General features: G+C 38.1%; 1 protein-coding gene across 6 annotated transcripts in view; it reads left to right on the top strand.

Moving 5' to 3' along the window:
* The window catches only part of Fut8 (fucosyltransferase 8), a 485,432-nt gene that overhangs the window by 301,673 nt on the left and 162,148 nt on the right, over window positions 1-21,611 (top strand). For all 6 annotated transcript variants that reach the window (XM_023702829.1, XM_004624778.2, XM_023702814.1 and 3 more), the window contains one exon: window positions 10,428-10,542. In XM_023702829.1, coding sequence (XP_023558597.1) covers window positions 10,428-10,542 — 115 coding nt within the window. The remainder of the gene's footprint in view (window positions 1-10,427; window positions 10,543-21,611) is intronic.

Genomic DNA, 21,611 nt, shown 5'->3' with positions numbered 1-21,611 from the left:
AGAAGCACTTAGTACTTCTTTGATTATAGTTATCACTACATTTTTTAGTTCAGAAATTATTTCTGATCTGATTTCTTCTATACCTTTCTGCAGTTGTTTCTTTACTGTCAACGCTATTATTTCAGAGATATCTGGTTTGTGATTTCCAGTTTCCTCAATGCTAGTGTCTTCTGCATTTGTACTAGGTAGACTCAGGGCCTGAGGCTGCATTTTGTTCCTTCTCTTTGTCATTTTGTATACCACTGTTTTCTGACCTTAGGTGTAAAGCTTAGATAGAGTTATTACCTTAGCACCAGGTCTGGATCTACGAAGTTCAGATTCCTCCAGGTGGGTGTTGCTTGGATCTGGCCGCTGTGCTCCACTTCTTTCTGCTCCAGCCATTAGAATTGAGCCCTTTGTGTCACTCTGGCAAGATGTTCTGCTCTTGAATCAGCTGGGTGGGTCTTGCCTCTAGCCTCTTTGCAGGGAGTTCTGCTGAAGGTTTCTGCACTGGGCCTGCACTCTGGGTCAAATGAGGATCCAGTGGGCCCCAAGTGGTCTCATTCACACACCGGGCCTGTGTTCTGGGTCATTTCAGGATCCAGTGGCCTGGGTCCTCTCACTCACATGCCGGGCCTGGGCTCTGGGTCTCTTCAGGATGCGGTGGGCCCTGGGTTGTCTCACTCACACTGGGCCTGTGGTCTGGGTCTATTCAGGTTCCGGTGGGCCCTGGGTCGTCTCACCCCCACGTCAGGCCACATGCAGACTCAGGTGACAGGGACAGGGCTCCAGGAATCCAAGCAGGGCAGGCAGTGACTGTAAGCTCCAGGGTTGAGCCTGTTTCAAACTTTTTCATGGACTCCAATTCTTTGCTAACTTAGTCATTTACATTTTACATGATTTTGTTTAGCTTGGTGTCTTGGTTACTTTTCTCTCATTGCTGAGACAAAATACCTGACACCCAAAATTAAGGGAGAAGAGGTTTATGTGGCTTACAGGTTGTGAAGGTTTCAGTCCATACTCACCTTGCTGCAAGGCAGGGTGGCACATGGCAGGAGGCAGCAGTTCATGCCTTTTGGAGTAACTCTAGGACTTTGTCTCTGTCCTAAATCAGACTGTGTTGGTTAACTACTGAGTTTTCCAGCTTTTTGTTACTGTCTTCTATAAGCTCACTTACCATATTGTTTTCTAAGTCCATTATCTCTTTTGTTAATGTCATTTTTGAACCCACTGAGCTTCTCACTGTTCTGATTTTTCTTTTTGTCTCTTTTATTACCTACTTAAATGTTTTGGGTTTTAATTTCTCTGTGTTGATGCCCTATTGATCAGCTTTGAAGGAATTGTGAGTTTTCAAAGGCATTTTTATACAGTATTTCTGTGTGTATGTGTGTGTGTATGTGTGCATGTGTTGAATGTAAATTATAGTGGAAAGACTGTTGGTAGCATAGAGATATCTTTAGATAGTATCTGCTTTCCGTATCTCAAGGAGGCTGTATTTTGTTACTGGTCTTTTTTAAAAAATTAATTTTATTAAGAAAGAAATAACAATGAGACAGTTTTGAAACAGGTTAGTAGGACAGTTAAAATAATTAATATGTTGCATATTGTTGTCTGTTGCTGGTCTTTACTCTGTCATTTTTAATCTTTTCATTTTGTTGTTTCCCTTACTGTGCAACAAGTGGGTTTTTGTTGTTGTTTGTTTTCTTTGTTTTTAACTGGGAGTTCAACTCAGGACCTCACTCTTGCCAGGCAGGCGCTGTGCTCCTGAGCTGTCTCCCCAGCTTGGTTTTTCCATGATGTAGTCCCAATTGTTTTGTTTCCTTCTTCCCTCTACTTACCCTCCCTCCCTCTTTCCTTCCTTATTGAACCCAGAGCCTTTACGCTGAGCTTCATCCCCAATCCTTTATTTTTACCATTTTTTTTTTAGTTGTAGTTTTATCTTTTGATTCAGTCTTAATGCAATGCTAAATGACCCAGACTGGGCCCACACTTGTAATCTTGCCTCAGCCTCCCTGAGTGCTGGGATTACATAAATGTATTACCACACTCAGCTTATTTCTGCTTTTGTCATCTGTGATTTTGGTCTTATATACTGTCTCCATTACTTTTCACTTATTGCCAGGACAAAATACCCCACACCCCAAATTAAGGAAAGAAAGGTTTATTTGACTCACAGTTTGTGGAGGTTTCAGTCCATACTCGGCTGCTCCAAGGCACAGAGGCACATGGCAGGGGGCAGCCATTCATGGTGGCAGAAAACAGCAAAACAGCAAGAGCCAAAAGGAAAGAGCAGTAGCGGCAGCTGCAGAGCAGAGCCTTTCTCCTTTCCTTGAACTGCTTCCAGGCTCTCTGCCCCAGGGTGGTGTAGCTGTCACCCATAAGCCCAGCTTTGGATCATGAATTAATCCCGAACTCTAGACACCCTTCCCAGTGAGGACTTGAGGCTTTCCAGGGACAACCTGACACAAACCATAACATATCTACAAACTCATCGCCATGGCACTTTTCCCTTATGTGTTCTGAGAGTTTGATGGTTTATAGTCATACACTTAAATTTTTAGCCCATCTGGAGTTAAGTTTGTGTGTAGTGCAAAGTACGTAGAATCCAATTAATTATTCATCCTTTTACATGTGGATATTCACTTTTCCAAAAACTTCAGACACCTTTCTTTCTCCTATTTTATATTTTGACACCCTTCTCAAAGATGACTGTCCTTGTGTGGCTTGATACTTGTGCTCTCCCTTCCATCCCACTGGACTGTGTGCTTGTTTGCAAGTCAGTATCACAATGTTATGAATGCAGTACTGTCGATTTGTAATGTATTTTGACATCAAGAAGTATGATACTTTCAGTTTCATTTTTTCTCAGATGCTTTGGGTATCGGGAGTCTTTCATGGTCCCATAAAGTAATTTTAGGAATTTTTTTCTTCTTTCTCTGTGAACAGTGGCAGTAGAATTTTGACAGGGGTTGCATTGAATCTGTTGGTTGCTTTGGGTAGTATAGTCTTTTAACAGTATTCTTCCAGTTCATGAAAATGGGTTATTTTTCCATTTGTTTAGTATCTTCTTTAATCAGTCTTAAATTCTTATAGATCACTGTACAGATATTTTACCTTTTTGATTAATTTCTAAGTATTTTATTTTTCACAATACAGTTGTAGATAGAATTGTTTAATTTCCTTTTTGGATAGTCCTGGCAAGTGCAGGATCCTGAACTGGATCCCCAGTACAAAAAAAGAACTCAGTCTGGCCTTGAACTGACTATGTAGCCCAGCCTGATCTTGAACTTGGCAGTGATCCTCTTGCCTCTGCCTCCTAACTGCTAGGACTACAGGTGTGTGCCTCCATGCCCAACTGAGTAGTTCATGTAAGTGAACACAGCAAATAAATAAAATAACTGAGTGAAAATGAAATCATGACACAGAAAAAGATCAGTAAAACCTCTGGAGGAAGGTCGGCCAGATAGTTCAGCAGATTAAAGCGCCTGCAAGCAGGTGCAGGGGCTGGGGGTTTGATTCCCTGGGGCCCCTGGGGTGGGCTGAGATGGCAATTGAGACTAGGTGTGGTGGCGCATGCCTATAATCCCAGCTCTTGGGAGTCTGTAAACATGTGGATCACTGCAAGTCTGATCGAGTAGTGAGACTCTGAACACTCCGTAGACCCTTCCCTAAAATACAAAACAAACAAACAAACAACAACAACAAAAACCCCACCAAAAACCAAAAAATGAAAAACCTCTGCACGAGAACAAAAGCATAAACCTCAGTGTAGAACAGTGTGATGTTCAAGAAAGACATTTTACCTTTAACCCTTGAAAAAAGTAAAACAAAGATTATTTAACATCTTTATTTCAAGTTTTGATGTGTATGGATGTGTGTATGCGTGTATTTATTGGGATACTGAGAAATAAACCCAGAGATTTTCTCCCGCTGAGCTATATTACATCCTTAGCTTAAAAAATATGTATTTTTTAAATTTTGAGACAGGGTTTTGCTAAGTTATTCAGGTTGGCCTCAAATTTTTGATCCTCCTTAACCTTGTAAGTAGCCAGGATTATAGGCATGCACTGCCATGTCCTGTGAATTTGATTCTTACAGAAAAATAAATCATCTCTGAATGGGCATGTGTGGTGAAATCAGGCTTCTTTACTCTTAAGGACTGTCAAGCACTCCTAGAGTGCCAGATCCATTCTGGTGAAAAGGCATTTCTGGTAAGAGAGCACTTGAGGTCACAGCATTAGGGAGACAGAGAAGTTACTGTTAGTATTCAAATAGTAGTACCATTTTGTTCTCGCTATTATCATTTTATGTCCCCCCTTTGTTTAAAACACAGTGGTTAGAACAACATCAATGGACAATTTAGACACAACTCTTAATGGTTTAAACAAGGAGTAGCAAACTTTTTCTTTAAAGGATCAGATAAATACTTTAGGTTTGTGGGCCTCTGTTCCCTTTGTAGCAGGAAAAGTGCCATAGACAGTATACAAATGAACAAGTGTAGCTTTGTTCCAATAGAACTTTATGAACAAAAACAGGCAGTGAGCCACATTTGGCCCGTGGGCCATAGTTTGCTGATTCCTGGTTTAAACTGATGAAATGATTGAAACACCTTCCCACTCTGTGCAGTATCCATTATAACACAATAGTATTCCTGCAGAATAAATAAAAGCCCCAGTAACCTGGGGAGAGAAACTTAGGTGGGGTGCAGATGGTTTTATTTGTATAGCATTAACTATAAGCAATAACCTAGTAATAATAATTAAAAAAAAGAACAGGCCTGCGGTCTTTTTCTAACTCCCCCCACCCCAGGTCTGTCAGCAGGTATTTAATCAGTTTCTGCCTGTTGTCTCACCATCAACCTGGCCAGCATCTTCATGCACTGGGGTCATCTGACAGCCATCTAAAAAGTCTTTTGCCTTTGCACATGACTCCACAGTATATTCTCAAAATCAGTCAAATGATGTTAACCTGTAATGTTTCCTTCCTTTGGCCCTGTTCTTTCTCCCTCCCTCTTTTTTTTTATTTTTTTATTTTAGATTTTGAGTCAGGGTCTCACTGTGTAAAAACAGTGGCCTGAACTAGCCCAAGCTAGCCTCAACTCATGATCCTCTTGCCTCACCCTCCCAAGCCCTGGGACTACAGGGCTACTTCACCACACTGGGTTTGCCCTTCTGCTCTCCACATCAACTACAAATCACTCAGAGTCAGAGTTGAAGTCACTACTTTGACTTGAATGACCCAATATGTTATGGCCCAGCTTTTGTTCTCATCTTTCAGCTGTTCTTGTCTTTCACTGTACTGGTCATATTGCTCACCTCTTAAAATGTGAGGCATGTTTCTGTTCTCTTCTCTTTTCTCTTCTTTTTCTCTCTTCTCTTCTCTTCTCTTCTCTTTTCTTCTCTTCTCTTCTCTTCTTTTTTTCTCTTCTCTTTTCTTTTGTTCTCTTTTCTCTTCTTTTCTTTCTTTCTATTCATTCAATTCATCCACTCATTTATTCATTCATTTTTATTTAGTAGCAAGGTCTTCACACTGAGCTACATCCCCTGTCCTTTTCAGATATTGAGACAGGGTCTTGCTAAGTCACAACATTCCCAATCCAGGTTTGAACTTGTAATCTTCCTGCGTCAGCCTTCTGAAGTGTGAGACTCTAGATGTGTACCACCATTTATAGCTCTACCCTACAATACTTACATTTGCTCCTCCTGGCAGTGAAATGCTCAGTTCCTAGTTACCCATCTACGTGGACCACCAGATCTTTCAAATATGTGCTCAAATGTATTCAACTCCATAAGGCTTTTTATTAGAGTGTCCCACTGAAAAACTCAACGTCCCACCACCAGCAACCTACTTTGGCTTTCCCTCTCTTTCCTTTATTATTTTCCAAGAAATTTTGAATTTCTGATATTCTGTAGGTTTTGCTGCTTATTTTTTTATCTTTTTCTACTAGAATATGAAAGAAGGGTTTATTATTTTAATCAGTATTTGCATCAGTGTTAGTTATAGATAAAATGTACAATAAATATCTTTAAACAGATAAGCTAATGAAAATGTAACAAGGCATACAATCTTTATGTATTAGCTAATGAAATAATGGTTATTAGTTGCATCTTTTATAAATTTAACTTGACAGTAGGGAGTCTTGGGGAATGACCCTTGACAGGTTGCAATTCTAGCCTCTCTGCTTGTCTACACATAGTACTAAGTCGTCTGTTCAAAGCCTGCTTGGGAGTACAGAGTGTTTTCTTGTGCAGATGATAAGGTTAGAATATATGTGAGAAAAGTGTGTAGATAAATAGAATAGCAACCACCAACCATGATGGCCTTAATCTAAAAAACAAGCGTTAGCTGGAGGTTCCAAGGGTACTCAGAGAAAACTGACCCATAATATGAAATAAAAAGAATCGCAGACAGGTATTGAGCTCCTATTTAGGGCAGACACCTATCCTAGGTACGGGATGTCATTTCATTTAACCCTCATAACTCTATTGTCCATTAGATAAGAGAGGTCAAATAATGTGCAGAAGTCCCAAAGCTCGGAAGTACTGGACTGGGGACTCAAATCCAGGAAATGTGATTCTAAGGTCAGGCTCATAGCTGCTGTATTAACAAACATTAAAGTAAAATGTCCAGACTGCAATAACATACTCTGTTCAATGTAAGTGCACGAAGTCAGCAATCTGAACCAGGGAAGAAAGCTCAGAAAGACCTAATTTTGAATTTGGGCTCCATGTCTTATAACTCTGTGAATTGGGAAGGTTACTTTGACATCTCAGAGACTTAGGTACTTCATCTTAAAATAAATATTACCTCCCCATGTAATATGTATGGAAATTGCTATTTCATTTTTTTTTTATGCCAGAGGCCCTCAAAGCATTATTTCACAGGTTTCACTTTTGTATCTAAAGAACACCAACTAATAATTCACCACTGAAAGGCAGGGTCTATTGGTTGTGGGCAACAGTGTGGGCAACATGTGGTAATGAAGACCAGTCATAAAAATAATTCAACATCCAGTTTCTTATGAGCCCCTGAAGATGGGAATTGATTAATCAGAAGCACTCATTTAAGAGGATGAGACCAGCCCCCAACAACTGTGACTTACCTAGGAAGATGTGATATAGCCTTAGTACCCTTATTTGTGATTCTTAACTACATACTGAATCATTTAGTGACAAAGCAATGACACCCCCCCCCCCAGGAAAGCCTTATTTACTAACACACAAAACCAGTACAACTACTGGAAAACATGTGGTAACAGCTCCCTTTTCATAAAACCAAACTATTAAAATAAAGTAAAAATTAAAACTCTTAGCCATAGTTCAGGATTTATTAAAAATGGAATAGTTTTGAACATCCTTTGAAACAACAGGGTCAGTTCTCAATATTAACCTCACATAGGACATTTTATCATCTTAGCTATTTCCATTTTCATCATTTTGCAGAAGGGAATCTAAGGTGTTACTGTGTAACTGATTAATGTGCTATATATCCACTAACTTGCAACTATATTTCAGTTTATAAAATAAGAGTCCCCTCAAGATTACAGAATTGTTTTATAGTTACTGTGAAAAAATTACCTCCTATTATTATTATTATTATTATTATTATTATTATTATTATTTGGTGGAACCAAGGATTGAACTCAGGCCCTTGTGCTTGCCAGGAAAGTGCTTATTCTACTGAGCTATCTTCCAGGCCCCATTACCCTATTTTTTTTTCTCCTATTATAATTTCAGTGTCATCTGAATATCCTCCTTGGGTCCATTATGATTAAAGTCTTGGTCCCTAAAGTATCAATGTTGAGATAAAGTGGAACTTATGGGCCAGGAAACCTAGGGTAGGGAAGTCCTTAGGCCGTTGGTATGCACGTGTGGGAGGAAGCCTTAGAAAGGTATTATATGACACCACTATGTCTCCAACTACTTGTTTGGCAGTGTAAGTTGTTTTACACCTGTGAGTCTCCAGCATTATGTGACTGCAGCTGGGAGTGTTTTTGTCAGGACTGAGCCAATACAGACACCATGCCCTTGGACCTCTAAAACTGTGAGCTGAAAACTGCTTTTATTTATAGAGTACCTGGTTCAGGTATTTTCTTGTGGTAATGCAAAGCTAATGATACACCATCCATGAGGAATTGAATTCATCGTGGAAACACAAGTCTAATTATAATAGTGCTCTAAGGCTCATCTGGAAGTTAATTTAAAATATTTTAAGTTTATTTAAAATACATTATTCTTTCCTATACATGTAGCCTATGATAAAGTTTAGTTTATACATTAGACATAGTAAGCATTCATTACATTTTCATTACTAGAGATCACGTGGAAATGGAGGCCTCCTGAATGCTCCCCTGGAAGGGCAGCTCTTTGAAGCACCACAGTTCAAACAAGGGCATTTCAACAGGCAGACAGTCATCAGGGTTACAAGTGTTCGACAGGAGCCTTGAGACAAAGATGGTCAGCGGTCAAGTGGCCTGCTACACCTCTTAGCTTTTCTTCCAAATGTTAGATACTAACAGAAAACCTGTTTTAAAAGACTCTTAGATGCCTTCAATAGTTTCTGAGTTATCTTGTATGAAATTCTGACTTAGTTGCATAGAGTTTGGTTTATGTCCACCAGTAAATCCAGAACATGTTGTATATCAAAACTTAGATTAAGAAACAATCTTTGATCTGCTACAGTGTCCCTCACATATCCTTCAGGACACATTGTCCGTTTTCATGGCATTCATTCTAGCCTTCATCACAGGACTTTCAGCAATGTGACACCAATATGTCTCTGACTACTTGTTTGGCAGTGTAAGTCGTTCTACGCCTGTGAGTCTCCAGCATTATGTGACTGCAGCTGGGAGTATTTGCACACAAATGAGGACAAACCTTGGTATCAGGCAGATGGAGCATTTCACAAATGGTAGATGGAAGCTAGAAGTCTTTCGCTCTGAGTTTCTGATTGATTCTTCGGTAATAAAGCTCAGCTGAGAGTATGCCATGATTGGATAAGTCGCTTCTGTGTTCTCAGTGTGATGTCTCCTGGATGTACTGAATTTGAACTTTCCCGTGACTGAAGGCATGAGAGAGAACCACTGAAAGGTGCTGAGGTCTGTTCCGAGAACACTTTTTCCTGAGTCGTGTTCCACTGTTGGCACACGTAAGATTGAGATAGTTGAGGTTAGTTGAGAAAGTTGCCTTCCTGAGAGCTACAACATTCCCAAGGAGTTTCGTTGAAATACCAAGTGTTTAGTTGCTAATTTGTGGCTTCCTCAAATCCAAACTTAATGATAAAATTCAGTGTTTTCCATCACTTCAGTGACTAAGTGCAGACTGCAATAAAGCTCCTGGTTGAAAAGATATCACAGGTTTGCCCTAGAGTCTTTCCCCAAGGGCCTGTGTAAAAGGCAAGACATTTTTAAGGACAAAAATTACTACCTGTTAAATCAAAATCTTTGAGAACACTACACAGAAAAAATGTTTGCCAACTATAGTTATTCCATGTGATACTTGTATCACTATTTATACTGTACAAACATAAATGAAATGCTCCTAGGAAGGCCACTGTAATTTCAAAAGCATCATGCATCCTTTTCACTGACAATGGCAAATTTCCTTCAGGTTATTTTTGTTGTTGTTGTTTAGAAAAAGAACAGAAAATTTATTGTCAGGTTCAGAATGTAGTTGAAGAGACTGATGGAGGAAAGAACAAACCTCATCTATTGTTCCTAACACAACAGGCACCCCAGTAAAGGCAGTGTTTTGCCAGGATGTTTAAGATATTTCTCAGAAAGGAGAGAGCATTAGCTTTCCTTTTGGAAGGAAATCCAGTGGACACAACTCAAGTCTAGCCATGAGGATATTCTATATTTCACCCCTCTTTTTTGATTACTATAGTGTGAAATGTCATAGTCAAAATTTCTGCATCAACATAATGAGGGAGGAAGCCCACAATTCCTCTGCCAGCTTCTGACACTCACTGGCAAATGCCCACAGGGTAGGCACTCCTCCCCTGTTCGATCCACCACTTTTGTCAGTGACTATGAAAAAGATGATCACTGCGTCTTTCACTTCTTGGAGAGATTCCTTCCAAAAACAGCTCTCAGATCTCTAGTATCTATTTCTGCTATATTTTAGAACAGAGGATGTGTTAACCTACCTACTTACCTGTTTTGGGAAACCACTTCTCCCAGAATGGAATAGTAGTTTATTTTAGAAAACTAATGTAGCTGACTGACCTTAAAGGAAAAAAAAAAGTTGTGGTTTTTTTAGCAATAAAAATTCATTATAAGAACAAATGTGAACGGTAAAAACTAATTTTTGAATTTCACAGCCATGATGCAAATGAAAGATGAATACTAGGACTAATAAGAGCATCAATCTTTGTGAAGAATTTGGTTTTGTGTAATCCAGTGAAGCAGTATCAGTAAGTCAGACTGCTGATGTTGTTTGCCTTCACAGGTCTATAATGACAGATCTGTACTACCTCAGTCAAACAGATGGAGCCGGTGATTGGCGGGAAAAAGAAGCCAAAGATCTAACTGAGCTGGTCCAACGGAGAATAACATATCTCCAGGTAAGAAGCTTAGGGTAAGGAAGAAATTTTGAGTAAAAGAGGAAAATCATAATAAAACTAAACGTAAGAATTACTGCTTGTCTTTAAAACCGCCCTTGTTTTTCAAAGTTCCTCATTTTATCCATTTACTCAGGAACTCAGTGTGATGCCTTAAGGGAATACAGAAGTGGCTATGGCAAGGTTCCTGCCTGTCTTAGTTGCTTTCTTGTTTCTGAGACACAGTGCCCAACCTGGTGCTTATCACAGCCATGCTGCAGTCACCTCCTTAGAGCCCCACCTGTGAGCACACAATGTTGGGGACATCTGGGTACAAAGCACTGTCTGTCCTGAGAGAAGCTCCTTCTTACACACACATGCACGAAGCCTGTAACACCATTGTGGACATGCTACATTTTCCATAGGGGGAAAAAAAAAGCATGAAATGCTTATTGGAGTTTGGAGAAGAAAACATCAGAGATAATTTTAAAATGTTTGCATTATTTGAACCAAACTGCAAAGCATAGTCAGGTAGACTTTGACATCCATAAATGGAGAAAAAAAAAAAAAACCAGAAAACAAAAACCAGACCAGTTGGAAAGTATGATGTGAGCAGTAGTCCATGGTGAGGGAAAAAGAGTTCCAGACCCCAAATGAGAAAAGGAAATTTGGTTGGTGTGGATGCTTAGATTGTATGAAAGGAAGGATGGAAAAGAAGCCGCCAAAGTAGGCTTGAAGCAGATTGCAGAGGTTAAGCTCTATGGTATGTATAGTAAGTGCTTCACAAAAATTTTTGTTTTGTAAACATTATGATAATAAATAGGGAACCTTAATTTTTATATTCTAGCTCTTACTAATGTGTACTTGGAGTCTTAGTTATTTGTAGGGAAAGATTATGACTGAATTTTGTTTCCCTGATCATTATATTACCAGAATATTTCTGGTTTTTAAATTACTGCATGTTTGCAGTACACATTTGTGTCCCTCATGTAGGATTGGTGTCTGGACAGTTATCACCTTAAGTCCTTTGTTATCCCCTTTACTTTCCTCCTGGCCCCTCCTGCCATGTCTTGACTCCTTCCCATGTGAGAGAGTTCTGTCTCCTTACTTCCTTTTGTCTCATTCTTCATAGTTTGGGTTTCTCATGTAAGAGAAACCATGCAATATGTAAGCTTGTGTGTCTATTTTCACTTAACATTATGACCTTAAGGTGCATTGTTTTTCTACAGATAACTTGTTTATCTTTCTTTATGGCAGAGTAACTTTTGAAAGGATTTTACATATAATAGTGGCATGCTAATGGGGGCACTTTATTTGATATAATCTGAAAGTGGTATTTTGGTTGAACTATACAGTATGAGTATTTGAGATACTAGAACCACAGGGGTCATTTAAGATAAGAGGGCCATAGTGCAGGTGAGAAGTATTGAGGTGTGTGACAGTTTGCATTGGAAGAGACGAAACACAATTTGAGAGACTGGGAATTGCAGTTGATAAGCAAACCTTACCAAATAGGTGACAGAGTTGAAATAGCTGGGAATGGAAGTGTTATTAATTGACAAAAAATTGAGAGAACAGTTTTCCAGGGAAGACGGTGAATTGGTAGAGTTCTTCAAAACATAAATTTTTTAAATTGAATGACATTCCATCCTTTTTTTTTTTCTTTCTTTTTTTCTTTGTATTTTAGGGAACAGTCTACAGGGTGTTGAGGGTCTCACTACTATATCAGACTCACAGTGATCCACCTGTTCACAGCCTCCCAAGAGCTGGGATTACAGGCATATGCCGCCATACCCAGTCTCAATTGCTGTCTCAGCATGCCCCGGGGGCAGGGCTGGCATTGCAGGCCCAGGGATTGAAACCCCAGCCCCTGTGCCTGCTTACAGGTACCTTAATCCACTGAGCTATTTGGCCAGCCTATTTCCATCCTTTTCTAATGCTATCAATGGTATTATTTCTGTGTCTGCTTTCTTTTTAAGATTAAAGCCAAATGGTAGTCAGGTGACATGCTTTGGAATATTTTAAGGTGCAGATTTTCCTACATGTTAAGTAGGGAGAAAAAAACAAAATGTTTATAGAGATCATCAGAAACCAACTTGGTCTTGGCATGCTGCCTTGGCCTCCTGCTCCCACTACTGTTCTTCAGAGAGGTGTGCAGCATGAAAGGCACTTCACCTCCTGTAGGGGGAGGTCGTTATCTCCTGCCAATTCCGTCCTCATGCAGTGAACTGTGAGCAGCTGGTATTGGAGAACCATCATCTTTATTTAAAATAGAAATAATAGTTTCTGAGCTTTTTCCATTTTCATAGTCATTAAATTTTTACCCATTATATTTATTATATTTAAACTATGATTGTAGTTCACTACCTTACACTAAAAAATACATACCACTTCCTTTAGGTTTATTTTCTCTTGCATGCATACACATGCATTCTCTTGCTCTCTGTCTCTGTCTGTCTCTCCCTTTCTCCCTCTCTCTTAGTTTCTAAGCAACCTCCTCTTTTCACCTGTAATATTAATTTGATCTTCTGTGTCCTGATTTATGTTACATGTTACATGTCAGTTACATGTTAGAGAATTTAACTTATAATTCATATTAATGGTTTAAAATTAAACTGACTTTTAAAATCATTTAAACTATAGCAAAGCAACATTTTACTTGGATTTTAATAGAAATTTCAAATACTACAATTTAACAAATTCTTTTATGTTTTTTCCTCAATTGAAAAAGGTGGCATTTTAATAGTCAAAGAGTTACAGAAATTCTCACTAGGAAAGCTATACTTCAACCATGGTGTGGTGGTTCATGCCTGTAATTCCAGCACTCTGTAGGCTGAGGCAGAATTGTCACATGTTCAAGTCCAACTTGGGCTACATAGTGGGTTCAGGGGCAGCTTGAACAATACAGTAAGACCCTGTCTCAAAATAACAAAAACAAAAAGAATTATACTTCAGAAAAATGTTTCTTTTATTAAGCCTGAAAGGTTTTTATCATTTAAATATTGTATTTTTGATAATACATGTAATTCTGTAACTTTCAGTGATTGGTTTGGAAACTAGTGGTTAGGTATTTGAAAATATTTTCAGATTTACTTTTTAAAACTTTTTATTTTTTGTTAGTCCTTGTTTGCAGTACATAATAATTACATATCCTATGGGGAATTGGCACATGCGCATAATGCATCTTCATTCTTTTTGTTTTTTTTATCTCCTTTCCCTTTACCCTGCAAAAGATCGACTTCTCTATTTCCCATTACATGCCTTTTATCTTGCTCCTTATTTACATTTTGGATTTCCTCACATAAGAACATGTGATATTTCAGCTTGTGTGTCTTATTTGCAGTTCATCTAAATAAGAACATGAGAGACTTCTGCAACAAAAACTATAGTATTCTCTAAAGAAGATTAAAGAGGCCAATCCTGGATTCCAAGTTATATCACAAAGTGATAAAATAGCATGGCCCTGGCATAAAAGCTCACATATGGGCTAGTGGAATAGGAGAGAACATGCAAAAACAACTATAGGCATGTTCAACTATCTGATCTTTAACAGAGTAGATAAAAACATTTTCTAGAGGAAAGATTGCCTCTTGTTTTTACTAAGACTAATGAAATTTATTATCAGCTCTGATTAATAACAAACATTTAGTAACTTATCACTTTTCAAGCTATAGTACAAAAAATTATCTATAGAACAACAAATAATAATCAGAGCAATTAATCCATAATCCATAACAGGTTTCATTTTTAAGCTTTCCACAATTTTACAGTTCTTTGAGTTGAGCCAATATCATAATTCCTCAGGAAAATCATACAGCTCAGCTATATGATGGAGTTTGAGGGCTGGCCTGATAGCTCAGTGGACTAAAGTGCCTGCTTAGGCAGAGCACAGAGGTCAGGATTCAATCCCTGGCATGCTGTGCCGGCCCTGCCCTTGGGGTGTCCTGAGACTACAATTGAGACTGGGCATGGTGGCATGCCCCTGTAATCCCAACACTTGGGAGGCTGAAAACAGGAGAATCACTACAAGTCCGATCTGTGTAGTGAGACCCTGTAGACTCTGTACTAAATACAGAAGGAAAAGATGAAGTTTGATCTCAGTTTTTGGTTTCTGTCTATCTTGGGTCTTGATTTTACTAGGGAGGAATAGTTGTTTAGAGATGCTGGAAAAGATAAAAGTATTTTGGGCAGCTAAAATTTAATAAAAAGGGACATAATGCAAAGTTCTTTCAGAGTTGATGCCCCCTTATACTTTGTATAGCTATGTTATGTGTCTGCAGAGTTGGAGCCTTTTGTAGCTTGACTTGTAAAGATTAAACAGACTAATCTTATTGAAGACAAACCCGGATATGGTATTTGAATCAAGTAGAAATAGTAAGTAAACCTTGTAATTTCATAGTGTTTTTATGTGTTTATCAAACAAGATTTTCACTTACATGCACCTGATGTGTATGTAATATAGGCTCGTTTTAGATTTTATGCTAGTTATTGCTCTTCTGTTATATAAATCATAATCATTTAAATGCTCCTGTATTATTTGTATTTCACCACTTTTTCTTTCTTTTTTCTCCTTTTTCAGTATTAGGGATCAAACCCTGGGCCTAGTTAGTTAATGCCCAAATGCTATGCAATCATTCTACCACTGAACCATATTGCCAGGTCTGTAAATTCTTTTCTAATATTGACCATGAGACTTTTTAAAACTGCACTTTTCTATATTTTCATTCTGAGTCTATATTTTACCACATAAGTCATTTTCAGTTGAGTTTTGTACATGAAAGAAATGTAAAATGTAGCCAATATCATGTGTCTGTGTGTGCATGTGTGCTTTCTTTTGTTTGTTCTTGTTGTTTGTTTAGGTCTTGAATAGTACTTAGATTACTGGAAATTGGCAGTTTATAATCTTCCTTTTTTTCTGGAGAGAAAATTAAAATATGTGAAATATTTCACTTTTTAAATGAGGGTAGAAATTTTTTTCTATTCAAAAATAGGTCTTATTAGAAAAATAGAAATTAATTTTCTCTCTTCTGAATTTCCTTAACTGGGAATGATGTTTTGGAATTTAATAGGGCCAGATCACACAAGGGATATGTTATTTAAGGCATTAAGCATATAATTAAACGTTTGCAATAATTTTCCATTCTGACACAGGATATGTCTGACACCCTATTCTTCATTGATAGGACTTTTAATAGGAGTAATGCTTTAAAATAGTTTAAATGCCAGAATAAGCATGAATTTTCTTTATCTGTTGGTCTGCTGACCATGATAATCAAATGAATCACTAGATATTCACAAAAGTATATTCTCCCAAGTGATTCAGATAGCTAAGGTATTTTTTTCCTGCACTGTTCATTTTATTTAATTTTTAACAATCTTATTGGCAGGTTTTGGATACATATAGTGATCACATTCATCATAGGAAATTTGTACCTGTTCATGATTCTTTTCTTCAGTCCCTGCCCCTCCTGAGTCTGAGATATTTCTGCCTAACCAAGGTAAAAGCAGTGGTGATGGTATCTGAAACACATTAGAAAAAGTTATCACTTTAACTACACTGAGATAGTTAAGTATTTAAAGCTGGAGTATGAAGAAACTTTTAAAGCCTTTCTTTTTGAAGCAAGTTATTAGTTTAAGATAAGATCAACTAGAGAAAACCAGACAGTTTCTCTGAAATAAGACTTAACATAGATACTGAGAAAGTACCTTTTCCAGATCAAAAACTTAACCATTAAAATTAAGCTAATAAGTGATACTTGGGTATGGTAGCAGGAATAGTTTTCTCAAGTCAAAGATAGGTTTCCTTTACTAGAAGATCAAAGGACCAAAGGTGATGATAGGAAGTAAAGAAAATGTACTAAAGATAGTTCTCTAGTTTTATGAAAACTTAACTACATCTTGAATTCTTACAGATTTTATAGTCTTTGGATGTGAGAGCCTGTGTCTGCCTCACCAGTTCACTCATTCACTCATTCCTAAAAACTGGATGTTCTAGACATTAGCTGTATTGCTAGGGGTAAAGTGGTGAAGCAGGGCTGGGGATGTAGCTCAGTGCACAGTGCCTGCTTTGCAAGTGCAAGGTCTTGAGTTCGATTGCTAGTACCAAAAGAAAAGCAGTGAAGCAAAGTGTGGTGTCTGCCCTTGGAAACTTCAAAAGATAGTAACATTCTTCATCTGACTAATTGTCCTCAAATGTGTACACTGGCCAGCATGCATACACCTGGCCATGTGAGCACACATCTCACTTTTTTTTTTTTTTTTTCTTTTTGGCAGAACTGGGGATTGAACTCTGGTCCTTGTGCTTGCGAGGCAAGTGCTTATTCTACTGAGCCATCTTCCTACCCCACCTCACATTTTTTAAAAACTCCTTTTAATTCTTCATTTTTATGTTGATATTTCTAATTGAATCTGCCTACTATTTGTTTTGCTATGTCAAGGATTGAGCCAAGGGCCCTTTGCGTGCAAGGCAGATGCTCTTCCACTGAGATGTATGCCCTGTCCTATTGATACAGGGAGAAAAACTGATCCTGGGTGGGTGACCTCCAAACCATGTAGGGAATCTCCAAATGACAGAGGGAAAAACGATCTCCCGACCTGACTGTACGAGTTCGTGTTTTTTTAAAACCGAAGAATGAATTTTAGGAACAAATGGAGGTTATGAGCAGAATATATTTATTGAGGGAAAGAAAGCTCCTGTCTGAGAGATGGACAGGAGGGGTCCCGAGCAGGTTGTTCCCTGGGAAGCTGTCTCTTCCAGGGACTTTTATAGTGTAAAACCATGTGGGGCTAAGGTGGAGAGAATGGGAGCTCACTTAGGTGGGACAAAACTATGGTCAATCAATGGGATTACAAGCACCATTGCTCAGGTAAAACTGATTAAATCCAGTATCAAATGGGAAAGCAAGTCACATAGCAAGTGGGCATGAATATGGGACAGGGTCTCTTTTTGTTGGGGGTTGGGCTAGTGACTCACATGGGTCTTTCCAGGTGATCAATACCTATTTAGAATATCAATCCCAGGTGCTAATCTTTTAGCATTTGTTTGGCCTTTAGGTCTTTATGTCTGGTTCACAGCAGGAGCATCCACCCCTCCCACAGTTGTAAGGCATCTCCTCTTCTGTGCTGTGAGGGCTGGGCCTGTCTAACTGCCTATAATATTTTTATCTAACTCAGCTGCCTGCAATACTGTGTGTGTTAGTCATTGCTTAGGTGAATTTCTTTAGCAAACAGTTTCTACTCCCCATGAGTATTTCTTATTCTAAGTTAAAGCACACAAATATTTTTGGGACATATTTTAATATAATTGTGTTTTTATTTCATAAATAATGATATTATGAACTTTATTTACTGGCCTTCATACTAACGTAATAGAACCTTTGAGTATTTGTATTTGTTATTTAATTTGTAGACAGGAACTTGGAAGAATAATAGATTTTTTTTTTTTTTCTATTTTATTGAAGGGTCTATAAGAGGGTGTTCAGAGTCTCACTACTAGATCGGACTCTTAGTGATCTGCCTGTTTACAGCCTCCTAAGAGCTGGGATTACAGTCGGCTGCCACCCTGCCCAGTCTCAATTGCCATCTCAGCATGCTCTGGGGGCAGGGCCAGCATGGCAGGCCCAGGGATTGAGCCGCTGGACCCAGAGCCTCCTTGCAGGCACTTTAATCTGCTGAAATATTTGACCAGCCCTAAGAATAATAGATCTTAGAGGCTGGGGAGATGGCTCAGTGGAATAAGCGCTTCCCTGGCAAGCGCAAGGGCCTGAGTTCATTTCCCGGTTCTGCCAAAAAAAAAGACAATCTCAGACCTCCAGCCTACCCAAAACAAGTCCAGGAGACAAGATCATAGAAGAACTTGAAAGTCACACACCTGAAATTTCTGAGATGATAGCAACTGAGTAAAGAAACAACTTTATCAGGCTATAGAGGAAATCAGAATCTCTCGGGTGGTAGGGGGGAGAAAGACAACAATGGTGAAGGAATTACCCAGCATATCTAAAGAAGAAACAGAAAAAAAAAAAATAGAGGAATAGGAAAATGAAAAAAAATAGATCTTCTCTCTCTCTCTCTCTCTCTCTTTTTTCTTTCTGACAAGATCCCACTGTGTATTCCAGGCTGTTCTTGAACTTACCATGTAACCCAGCCTGGCCTCAAATTTATAGTGTTCCTCCTGTCTCTGCCTCCCTAGTACTGGATTACAGGCATGTGTCACCATGCCCAGCTTCTCCTGTTAACATACTATTTTTGATTTTGATGGTTTCTCCTCCAAACAGTTAATTACATTAGAATGTTCCATGGAGCAGCTATAAATGGGTTCATGAATAATGGATGATCACTTTAAAACCAGAATAAAGTCTAGAATGTAGCATTGTGAGAACTGGTATGTGATGGTATTCTTTGGCTTCATGCTATATTCCTAACCCTGGAGCCGTGGTGGCATGCTTATAGATGTTCCATGAATTATTTGAATGAATAAACTCAAAATGTGAACCCAAGTTGCCAGAAAAAAAAAAAGAAAAGAAAAAAAAATATATAATTAGGTTCTTAACATTAATGTAAAGGTTTACAGATGACTTAAAGGTAGTGTCTTTATTGTTTTTTATTTTTATTTTTTATGTTTTGTCTTTATTATTTTCTAGTAACTTTTCTTCCTTTGATAGATTTTTAAAAATACAATCAACATAATAATTATAAATATAAGTATTTATAATTTGCTAAGTTCTATCGTATGTTACAGAACAATACAGGCAGTACATGTATCTGTCACTCTAAACATTTTCATCATGCCCCTGGGTGTAACCTCCATCTGTTCCAAGGCCCAGCAAAAACATTTTCTACTATTACCCATTAGTTTGTATTTTATAGAACTTTACAAAAATGGAATTAAATAATACATACTTTTCGTATAGCATCTTATACTCAGGAAGATTATTTTGAGATTCATTCATAATAATATACTAGTAGTTCATTACTTTCAATGTTTGAGGGGCCAGGAGTATAACTCAGTGGCACCACACCTGCCTGGCAAGAGTAAAGTTCTGAGTTTGAGGTCCAGTTCCAAAGAAAAAAGCTTGAGTGGCATTTCATTGTATGGTTATGCTGTAGTTTATTTTTTTCACTTGTGTTTTGATGGGGATGTGGTTGTTTCTGGTTTAGGGTCATTACCCATAAATTTTCATGAATATCCATCATGTATCAAGAGTTTACATAGGCATGTGCTTTCATTCGTCTTGAGTAAATACTGACAAGTGGAATGGCCAAATCATAATAATGTGTGTTTAATCTTTCAAAATGTTGTTGAACTAGTTTTAAAACTGGTTATACTCTTCATATTCTGGTTCCAGTTCTCCCAAATCCTCACCAGTATCTGGGACAGTGAATTAGCCATATATTGTTTTATGAGCATCAACTATTGTTGAATCTCTCCCCATCCCTCTTTCTTTCTGACAGTCTAAATTCCCCAACTGGTCTTAAACTGACAATTCTGCTTCACCTTCCCAAAGTGCTGGGATTACAGAGATGTGCCATCAGTCCTAGCTTTTTTTTATCCTGGATAATTGTTTTCTTATATTTGTTACATATTCTAGGTATGAGTCTTTTGTCCAATACATGACTTGAGAACCTTTTATTTCAGTCTGTAGCTTTTATTAATAGTGTCTATTGAAGAACAAAAGTTTTAAAACTGATGAAATTAAACTTTAAAATGTGTGTGTGCTTTCGTATTTCATATTTATAAAATCTTTGGAAAAAAAATAAAATTTTTGCCAAATCTCAGGTGACTCAAGTTTTTTTCTCTAGAAAAAAGTGACTAGATCATTTTCTTCTAGAAATTTTATAATTCATTGTTTACATTTAGGGCTTAAACTTACCATCTGAGTGGTCAAGAATCATTAAGTGCTTATCTTTTTCCATTGCCTTAGTACTTTTGTCAAAGCCCAGTTGATACCCACGAAACTTTTCAAAGCAGTATCATACTGTCTTGGTTATTGTATCTTTGTAGTAAGTGATAAAAGCAAGTGGTGTGATTTCTCTAACCAAGTTTATTTCTTTTCAGAATTTTAATTCCTTTGCATTTGCATTTTTTCTTTTCTGGTGGAGGTTATTTTGCTTTTGTTCCTGAGATAGGGTCTCACTCTATAGTGTAGTCAGGCCATGAACTTGCTATGTAGCTTGTTGGGTTAGCCTTGAACTATGTAGCCCACACTAGCCTCAAACTCATGACAGTCCTGCCTCAGCCTCACTAGTGCTATAGTTACAAACATGCGCCACCATACACTGCTGAGAATCTGGTACTGTAGTCAATATAGCCTTTTGTCAGTTTTAAGATTACATATTATATAATCAGATCCTCTTACTTGTCTACAGTAAGAGGCTTTTATAACATCAGTTCTCACTAAAGGAATATACAAGAATACATATGAGGTGCTTAATATGTATGACCTCGAAATAAGGCTATGAGTGGCATTTTATTGCTAATCCCTGATTCATTTAATCTTGAAGGGTAGCAACATTTAAAGTTTTACTGTTTAATTTTTATTTCTTTTTATATTTAGTACAGGATCTACAGGGTATCACTACACAGATCAAATTTGTAGTGATCTTCCTGTTTTCAGCCTCCCAAACGCTGGGATTACAGTCACGTGCTACCGCGCCCAGTCTCAGTCCCTGTCTCAGCACGCCCCAGGGGTGGGGCCAGCATAGCATGCCAGAGATTTTAACTTTTATTTCTTCCTCCACTCTCTTTTAAGTGGTTACATGTATTAGATTCGTGCATCCACATAGTATGTCTGATCATTTTTGTCCCACTCCTTCCTTGCTCATCCCAAGGTCCTAGTTTCACATTTTGGTGGGGTTCAGTTTATATAATTTACCCATGTCCATCCCCCGTTTCCCACCCTTATGATCCTTCCCCTTTAATCCCTTCCTCTTGTCTAAAAATAGTATCCTTTTTACTGTCTTATCACTTTTTTTACTTCACATATTAGGACATGGGTTATTTGTCTTTTGGAATCTGGCTTATTTCACTGAGTATGATCATGAAATTCATTTTCTAGCAGATGGATTTCATTCTTCCTATGGTTGAATAATATATA

The sequence above is a fragment of the Octodon degus genome, unplaced genomic scaffold (genome assembly GCF_000260255.1).
Source record: "Octodon degus isolate 3935 unplaced genomic scaffold, OctDeg1.0 scaffold00007, whole genome shotgun sequence".
Taxonomy (NCBI): Eukaryota; Metazoa; Chordata; class Mammalia; order Rodentia; family Octodontidae; genus Octodon; species Octodon degus.
Note: the sequence above shows the minus strand (reverse complement) of the source record. Positions and strands in the feature narration are given on the sequence as shown.